This window comes from Pyrus communis, chromosome 11 (genome assembly GCF_041283825.1).
Source record: "Pyrus communis isolate YQ-2024b chromosome 11, ASM4128382v1, whole genome shotgun sequence".
In the NCBI taxonomy this organism is placed as follows: Eukaryota; Viridiplantae; Streptophyta; class Magnoliopsida; order Rosales; family Rosaceae; genus Pyrus; species Pyrus communis.
In genome coordinates, this window is record NC_142575.1 from 32,869,542 (window position 1) to 32,879,049 (window position 9,508).

The following is a 9,508-nucleotide window of genomic DNA, read 5'->3' on the forward strand; positions in this document are numbered from 1 at the left end:
CCGGCCTCGGCCGTTCTGATTACTTCTATAGTTTATGTCCTCGACACCAGACTCAGTCTCGATCACAATTTTCTCGAACATTAAGGTTCAATGAACGGTAATTCAGACTAATTAGATAGATATATATACTCAAACGTCAAGGTCATTGTGCAATCCATACTTAAAGAAGCTAGAACACCAACTTGCCTCCGAGAGTAAGCAAAGTGTCCTTAGCGAAACACCAGAGTGGAATTTCTTTCGTAGGGATTTTTCGTCGTCATTGTTCAGTTGTAAACTCCAGTGAGTACAACCCTTTTAGCTGCTTCCTCTACCTTATTAGAAGACATCGGTGACTTCTGGTTAGACATCAGTAATGCCACAAACGAGGCAAAAAATGTTTGATAAAACACGTAGCTAGAGAAATTTGATTGAAGTTATAAAATTTCACCAGATATTTACACTGCAAAATAAAACAAATAAGATACAACACATGTGACTCTGTACTTTGGCGTAAGGCGAAACTAGCCTTCACCATTCAATTCATCGTCCGTCTTGTGTGTGGCTACTGGTTGTTGTGAACACTGCTACGAAATTCAGAGGGAGAGAAGGCAATTGTTGAGAGTGAACTCCAAATCAGAGAATTAAGAGATTTTTCATGTGCTTATAAGAAGTTAACCATGCAACCTAGGCTTCCTTTAAAATATTTAGATAAAAATGTGAAAAACTGATAACCGTGTCACTGATCTGAAATATTCTGCTTCGTATGTGTTGATCCTAAAAACTACCAAGCCTATGTGGCGCGTAGGCCGAGTAATCAATAAGCTAACTACGTCATTCAGTTGTATGCGGGGCGTGCCAACTCTTTCGCCGAGCTCAGCTGGGGAGTAAAATGTGTTGATGTCACGATGGGCGCGCTGCTGACTTCTTAATCTTGTGACTGCGGTTGAGAAAGGAACACGTCTCGGCCTTCGGGTTCTAGAGCCTGAAGACAAGGCTGCTAGTTCTGCAAAGTTCAATATCAAATTTGGCTCTCAGGATGCCGAATGTAGTAACCTGGTAACACCTCACTTCGCCGAGAAGGCTGATGAGATGACCTCTGCCAATAAGGACTCGAAAATCCTTCTTGACCGAGACTTGGATAGGTAACCAGTCGGTCTCAGAGCAGTGCTATTTATCCAAATTAAAGGGGCTTCGCGGTCAAATGGTTCTACGACTACAGTGTTGTTTATCCAAACTGAAGATGTTCACCGATTGCCTTCACAGTGTTGTTTATCCAAACTGAAGATGTGTTGGTAAAAAAGGAAAATAAACATCTCAAGGTTGTTGAGAGGTTTCGCGTAGAGTGAGAGTTTGTGCAAGACAGTCTGTGCGTTGAATTGGAAAGGGCCTTTCATGTTGCTAATACTCTGATACTTAAAATGCTAGTACGCTTCATTGCTTGTTGCTTGCCGTGAGTATCCCGCGTGCAGAAGTAATATTCCTAAGAATATTAGATAATCCCTCGTGTAGGCACTCCCACTTTTTTTGGGATGTGATAATGCATGAAATCCCATCGATTTGGATTTTAAAAAAAATATGATAATGTAGCTCCAGTGGATATAATGCATGCAATTGCATTAAAACCAATCAACGCCTACCATTATTTGGAGGCAATCCAAACTAATGGTCCAATCCAAGTGCCATGCATAATAATAGTGAATTATCATGCCGTGACCTAATCCAAACAGATTTGCTGCTATCCTGATGCCAATCATTACCATGCACGACTCTTCACTTGCGGCTTCTCCTAATGTGGTATATCTCAAGCAGACCTGCATAAAGAGATAGTCCTCCTTCATTTCAACTCTTCTTCCACGCATGCATTAATCTTTCTGCCAATTAATATCCATTTGCCAACCCAAAAAAAAAGCATGCATTAGGATAAAATCCAAACTGAGCCTTATCTTCGATCTTTTGATCCGATAGCATTTCAATCTTTTGGACTTCTTAATTATCTCTACACTATAGAAATAATTTTCAATAATTCCTCAGATAACATCATGATTATTAAAATCATAATAATATATGACAAATTATTAATCAATCATCTCAATCTTCTTTCAATCCAACAGGTCAGAATTTTACTTATTCTACAGCCTCGATTGCTCGGGCCGATAGTGTAAAATCGGGTCTAAACAGTACGATATATGTATCTAGTGTTGTACTGGTGCATGTGCTTATCACCATCATCAAGTGAAGGAAAGGAAAGTGAGAGGAAGCAGCCATAAACCATAAGGTAACGGAAGTTGTTCCCGTGAGCTATGTGGACCTCCTCATTCATTCGTTAAACTTGGACCATGCAAAAAAAGGAAACATTACAATGTCCTACTGTTCACGCTCTCCCTTCATCTTTGGTTAATTTGAGGCCTCCTAGTCCTAGCTATCTTAGCTAGAGGGGAAATTAATTAAGGAAGATCAATCGATATACGATGAAGAACCAGCTGCTGTTTTCCAGTGTTGTTGATGGTCATCATTATGACTATTCTAATTCTTCAAGATCAATAGTTCCTAATGATAATGATAGTGATAATGATAGTTATTGTTGGTGGAGATGGGCTGCAGAGTTTGATCATGTAAAGAAGATGCAGATGAAGCTTGATCATGAGCGCCTCATATTCACCGGCGGCAGAAGGGCATCTAGTCAATTTACAGCAGCAGCAAGGATGCGAGTGGTGCGAGAGTTGGAGAGACTGGCTTTGGTATCAACCCGTCGGGAAGGGGTGAATGAGATTCGCTCTTAGGCGGAAGCTGCTCATGTATCGCTCGGGCGACTTCTGGATGCCTACAGGAGGTCTTGCAAGGAAAACATGGACATTCCACCGGCGGCCACAATTCACGCTCTTATTTCATTTGTTATCTTTCTTTTTCTGCTAGTTCTGCTTTGAGTAACCCTTGATTGTAATGGGTAGATTTGAAAGCAGCTGGGAATAATTAAATTGATGAAATGTCATGATATTAATGAATTAATTCGTCTTTGTTCACTTTGTTAATTCATCAACTTCAAGCAGATTAATTAAGCAATAAGAATTTTTCCTTTCTGGAATAATTAATCCAAGTAAATTAAAATGCATGTGGCTGGCTCATATATATATATATATGTATATTGATTACTGTCGAGGCGAGGCGAGGCGGGGAGACTTGCTAGTTTAATAAGGGAAGCATGAAACGGTGAAGTTATGAGCATTTTCTCTCAAGAAAAAACGGTGAAGTATTGGCCATTACTTGTTTATGTTTTTAACATGCATCTCCTTTCTTCTTGTTTGTAAAAACTATTAGTTATAGTATTTAGTTTATCCGACAAGTTGATATCTTTGATAATTAATTGCATAGATTGCTTGAACTCCTATTAGATTACAGGCATCATCTATTATTGATTGTCTAAATATATTATCAAAGTTTTGTTCCTTATTAACCAAAATAAAAAAACAAATTGTTCCTTGTAGATGAAGAGATCTCTGGTCATCCCAATCTCATGTTTTAGAAAAATGTTTTTTTTTTCTTTTTTTTTCTTTTCTTTTTTTTTTTTTTTTATAACCAAGGGTTAAATTGTAAAATGCTAAGGAAGAATCTATGGAATCGAACTCGCACCATGATGCATAAACATTATTGTTTTCGTCGTTGAGTAAAGTGCCATCTATTTAAGAAAAGTATATTTTTACAATAAGCATAACTATTCTATTAGTGAGTAGTGCTACTTGGACACATGAAATAAACTAACATTCAATTATTGATGAAATTACTTAACAAAGATGGGCAATAGAGGATTAGGCAGCACAACTAACTATTATTGTAGCCTACCTTCTTTGTTCTTAGAGCGATTACAATAGAGTGCCTTTTCTCCTATCACTGAGAAATTTCTTATGTGCTGAGAATACGATCTGCTACATCAACTGTCATAATACAAGTGGTTGAATTTTTTTTTTTTCAAGCTTCCAACCACTAATATTATAGCACTTAGTATATTAGTCTGAATTTCAGGCACACTGAAAAATCTCTCTCCATCTCGTTCCCTATGAGTTATAAATTACAGTCTTAAAAATAGCATAAATATATCAGCAGGCATGTTGAACTAAGTTTTACAACTACCAATGTGTATTGAGGATATATTGAGTAAGAGCATCTCCAATGACTCAAAGAACCACTACAGTATCCTCAATATATCTATATTGATGTACAAATCTAGACGTGAACTAGCTAAGTCCCACCGGGGGCAGCTGCCCCCACTCAAGTTTTGTGTGGAGGAAAAAAGAAAAAAAAGCAAGAAGGATTTAAGGTCTTGAGGCTCACCATGATCGAAGAAGATAATGAACAGTACTAGAGCCACTGTACAGTGTAGGTTTCCTGGCTGACCTGATCAGTTCGTAGCTTGAAGTTTTAATTCCTTGTTTGGGAGGTTGATGAAATCCATTGATGTGGCTAGTTAACACAGTCATGATGGTGGTCTCGGCATCTTGGCCGTTTGGCATTTGCAGAGGTGAGAGACGAGAACGGAAGAGATAAGGGCTAAGGGAGGGGAGCTCGAGAGAGAATTCGAGAGATATAACCTAGGTGGTAGTTCGGTGGTTTGGCGGTTTGCCCGCGAGTAAGCCACGGTGGTGTGTGGGTGTGCTCGGGGGAGGGAGGAAATGGCAAAGAGGTAAGGGAGATATGAGAGGGAGCTGAAGGAAGAAAATAGAGAGGGAGAGAATTCTAGAGGGAGAGAGAGAGAGAGAGAGGATTCTAGAGAGATAAAGGGAGAGATATATCACGGGATCAAGGAAACACCCCCAGAAAATGGGATCACCTGCCATGTGTCAACACCAGAGCGGCCCCAAAGTGGAAATATCTCCATTTGAATAAAATTATCAAAATGCCCCTAACTTTGCTCGCATATAACTTATTCGTTATAACTCCAAATTTAATTTCGCTTGCGCCCACACGTTCGTCGTGATGAGTACTACGAGGATACACCAAGAAAAAAAAAAATCTTACGTGACACGATAAGGCGGTCAACAAAAGTCAACGTATTTGCCTCGAAGGGCATTTTTGTAATTTCACATTTTAAAATTATAAAAAGTGTAACTTTTGGGGACGGATCGTTAAAATCTACCCCTTTTAAGAAAATTTCGTCACTGAAATTTAAAAATAACTTGTTATATGAAAAATATTTGAAAATATGTGTATATATATATAAGGAAGAAATCAAGTTAGAGTTGCTGCATAAAAGAGAATTCCATTCCGTCGCGATCAGATTGCAATTATTCCTCTTTTATGCCTCCAAACTCATACTTTCTTCCTTTCTTGATAATATAGTAGTATAACACTCATATAAAACATAAAGTTGAAAATACAATAATTATGTAATAACTTAAGATCCAAAATATATGCGTATAATAAGATAATGATGAAAATAGATATGTGAAAACGTACGATTCAAATATCGATACTATGTTTAAAATTGAAAGTGGAAATAACTCATCTAAAATTTGGAATGGCAAAAATACAGATATAAATAAAATATTGTAGTTTAAAATATTTGCACGAAAAGTCAAAACCAAAAATGGAAATGGGCTTCTCATACTGCTCCTGGAGGATCTCATTCTTTATCGCTATCTTGTTGTTCTGAGCCTCTACCTCATCGACTTTAGCCTGAAGAGCAAACCTCTTTCGTTCCTTCTTTTGTTGCTTTGCACTAAGTGCGAGGGGGGTGTCGTTCTGCGTGTTGTGGCTCCCTTCACTCCCCATGTTGGAAAGGGGTGCCTGGTCGAAGGAAAGTGTGCGAACGGTGGAAACCAGCTTGACAAAGCTGGAGAGAGTAGGAATAAGTGTGATTCCCACAGACGGCGCCAAATGTTGATGCACAAAATCGGCGAGGACTTTGGTACAACAGAAAGTGTCAAGTTTGTGACCTTCGCTAGGTTGCTCTGGTTATTAGTGTGGATAAGTATGTAAATGAATAGAGACAGGGAAGCAAATAACACAAGATGTACGTGGTTCACCTAGATTGGCTACGTCCACGGGGTAGAGGAGTTCTCATTAGTTGTGAAGGGTTTACACAAATACATAAGTTCAAGCTCTCTTTTAGTGAGTTCTAGTGAATAGTTTAGTACAAATGACATTAGGGATTATTGTGGGGAGAATGATCTCCTTTTATAGAAGAGATTTTCTAGCTTTGTTCTGACATTGGCCTCTGATATCGACACGTGTCGCGCTGTGATTGGCTTCTGATACCGACATGTGTTATGTTGTGATTAGCTTCCTGGTTGGAGGAAAAGTTTTGTGGGTCCTTGACGGTATGTTGTTGACCGGTGCTTAGTAGTTTCGGGATTGGTCAAGTATGGTACAAGCACGGTAAAACCCTAATCTAAATATATAATATAATATAATGTTGTTCGGTTCAGAATTACCGAACGAAAGCATATAATAAAACTGAATCCCATACCAAAAGTTTAGAATAATTTCGGTTCAAATTTTCTGATTTCGGGTCAAGTTCGGAAAATTTTGGGTCGGGTTTGCGTTGTTCGGGATTGTGTCTCAGCTATACGAAAAACATCGTTGAGTGATATGAAGCTGAAATACAATGCAAAACCGTCGTCGAGATGTGGAGCGTAGTTGTACAAGTACGTGGACGCAGGCCCGTGGCCCCGGATGCAATCCTCATATTGATACAAGACAGGCGGACAGCTGGTCCCTTCCTTCTTTTGCTTCTACTAGCCCCTGCAGTATATTATACTATTTCTAGATTTGTACCCACTAAACGCACAAATGTTATTTTTATCCCCAAAATTAAAACGTCACCTATTAAATTAAAAAAAAAAAATAAAGTACATTTTCCTCTAGCTGAAAATTACAATTTATGTTTAGCCGTGGATTTCTATGGTGGAAAAGAAATGGCTTCTTCTCTCTCTCTACTGGTTGTGCGTGCCTTGGCTCTCTCTCTCTATCACTGTATCACAGTTTCACCCAGACGACTCACAGGAAGTAAATAATAGAGTGAGGTAGGACAGAGGGAGAGAGAGGGAGGAGGAGAAGAAGGGGAAGGGTAAAGCTGAACCTGAACCTCTTGTTGTTCGCCGTGGCTGGCGTGGTGTTGATGGATGGTGGTTTTTCCTCCTCTCCGTTTTATCTACCTAAAATCTCCAAAAGGTCGCTTCGTTTGGTTCCCACGGCAACAGCCTCCACACTAGGCTTTGATAGAGAGAAAGAGATCGATTCTCTCCCTCCCACTCCCACCTTCTGCAGCGGCAACAAACTACCCCTAATTTTATTACTTTATATTCATTCATTCATTCATTCTCAAGGTCAAAGCATAAATCGGTCGCTCTAGTTCTACAATTCTGGCGGACCTCAAAGGAACCTTGGCGTTCCTTTCGTCGACGGTTGTAGCGGAACATCATTACAATTTCTTAGATTTCTTCGATTTCTTCAATTTCTTCAATTCCAAGACGAGGGGGTGGAGGAGGAGGAGAAGAGGTGGACCTTTCTGCAGCGGCGACAGTAGTACAAGCACAGAAAAGAAGCGAAAGAATATGCTCTGGATTATGAGGTTCTCTGGCTTCTTCTCTGCTGCAATGCTCATGATCATTCTCTCCCCGTCTCTCCAATCCTTCCCTCCCGCCGAAGCCATCCGATCCCCTCACCACTATCTCGATTACTCTTACCTCCGCCTTCCTCCCCCGACGGATTCCGGGGGAGGCCGCTTCAACTTCCGGAAGGCCTCCGCATACCGCAATGCCGATGAATGTGCCTCCTCCTCCGGCGCCCCAGGAATGTGCCATCCCAATTTGGTACACGTGGCCATCACTCTAGACGTGGAGTATCTCCGAGGGTCAATCGCCGCCGTGCACTCGGTCCTGCAGCACTCGCTTTGCCCGGAGAGCGTCTTCTTCCACTTCCTGGTGTCGGAGACGAATCTGGAAGCCCTGGTGCGATCCACTTTCCCGCAATTGAAGTTCAGGGTGTACTACTTTGATCCGAGGATGGTGCGGAGCCTGATCTCGACATCGGTGAGGCAAGCGCTGGAGCAACCGCTCAATTACGCCCGCAATTACTTGGCGGATCTGCTGGAACCCTGCGTTGCCCGGGTCATCTACTTGGACTCCGATCTCGTTTTGGTCGACGACATATCCAGGCTCTGGGCTACCAGCCTTGGCTCCAGAACCATCGGGGCGCCCGAGTACTGCCACGCCAACTTCACCAACTACTTCATGCCCGCTTTCTGGGCCGATCAGTGGTTTTCCGGCACCTTTGACGGCCGGAAGCCTTGTTACTTCAACACCGGTGTGATGGTGATAGATCTCGTGAGGTGGAGGCGGGCCAAGTACACCAAGCGGATCGAGAGGTGGATGGAGATCCAGAAGAGGCACCGGATCTACGAGCTGGGGTCGCTGCCCCCGTTCCTGTTAGTTTTCGCGGGGCACGTGGCGCCCATAGAGCACCGCTGGAACCAACACGGGTTGGGAGGTGATAATGTGAAGGGCAGCTGCCGTGACCTGCATCCGGGAGCGGTGAGCCTGCTGCATTGGTCGGGCAGCGGGAAGCCGTGGCTGAGGGTGGACTCGAAGCGGCCGTGCCCGCTGGACGCCCTCTGGTCACCCTACGATTTGTACGGACACACTCTTTGAAATGGAAGCGCAACAAGACGGTCGCCGGTAAATTCCCTCTAGCACCTGTTTTGTCACAATTTTTTTTTTTGGGTTTCCGGCTTGAATTTGCCATTTACTTTATTTTTGTTTAGTATTTTCCTTGATTGTTTTGTATCATCATCATCATCTTCTTCTTCTTTCTTTTGAAATTTTGTTAATGATTAGGTGATCTCTTCTCAGTCTCCAGTTTTGTTATTGTATTCATGTATTAGTGCTGCCCTTGAAAATGAAAGGGAAAAAAAACAAAAGGGTAAGGGACACGTTGAATTCGTCGTTGTATAAGTACCGAAACTGATTCGTGGTGGTCAGAATTCAGAATCGGAGCTATTATATCTAATTTTTGTTAATTGAAATCACTTGACATACTACATATGATTAAAATTAAGAATCTGAAGAAAGGCGACATTGCAAGTGGTGTGGCGTGGATTGGCGGTAAACTATCACTCTAATCAGGATTCAGAATAACATTAATCAGGATTCAGGAAACGCTAAAACTCCGACATTAGAATTAGGGTTGTCCAATGTGACCGAAAGTGACCGAATGGCTGGCTGGCTGGCTGGCTGGCTGGCTGTGTCTCCTTTATATATATGAAATGTATGAATCAAACGGAAATGCTTTCTTTCTTCGTTGGCTGCTGCTGCCGCCAGCTGCCTGTTGCCTGCTGTGGTGGAGGAACTTGCGAGCTAAGACTTAGGGCTATCCTACTCCTCTCCCGCACTCCAACTGTTGTCTCTTGGCGCTTTGTTGGCAATTCCTTGTTCTCTCTTTTTCCTTCGCATCTTTTGTCCTCTCATACCATAATACAAATAATGTTTCGATGTGGTTTCTATATATATATATATATATATATATATATATATATATA

General features: G+C 41.5%; 1 protein-coding gene across 1 annotated transcript; it reads left to right on the forward strand.

The window, feature by feature from the left end:
- The first annotated feature begins 3,728 nt into the window (after positions 1–3,728).
- On the forward strand, positions 3,729–8,979 carry GATL7 (galacturonosyltransferase-like 7). The gene has a single exon (XM_068482434.2). The coding sequence runs from the start codon at positions 7,527–7,529 to the stop codon at positions 8,619–8,621; it is 1,095 nt and encodes a 364-aa protein (XP_068338535.2). The 5' UTR covers positions 3,729–7,526; the 3' UTR covers positions 8,622–8,979.
- The last annotated feature ends 529 nt before the right edge of the window (positions 8,980–9,508 follow it).

What these genes read in the sequence shown, in the direction of transcription:
- GATL7 (XM_068482434.2), top strand. Translation starts at nt 7,527, where the DNA reads ATGCTCTGGATTATGAGGTTCTCTGGCTTCTTCTCTGCTGCAATGCTC.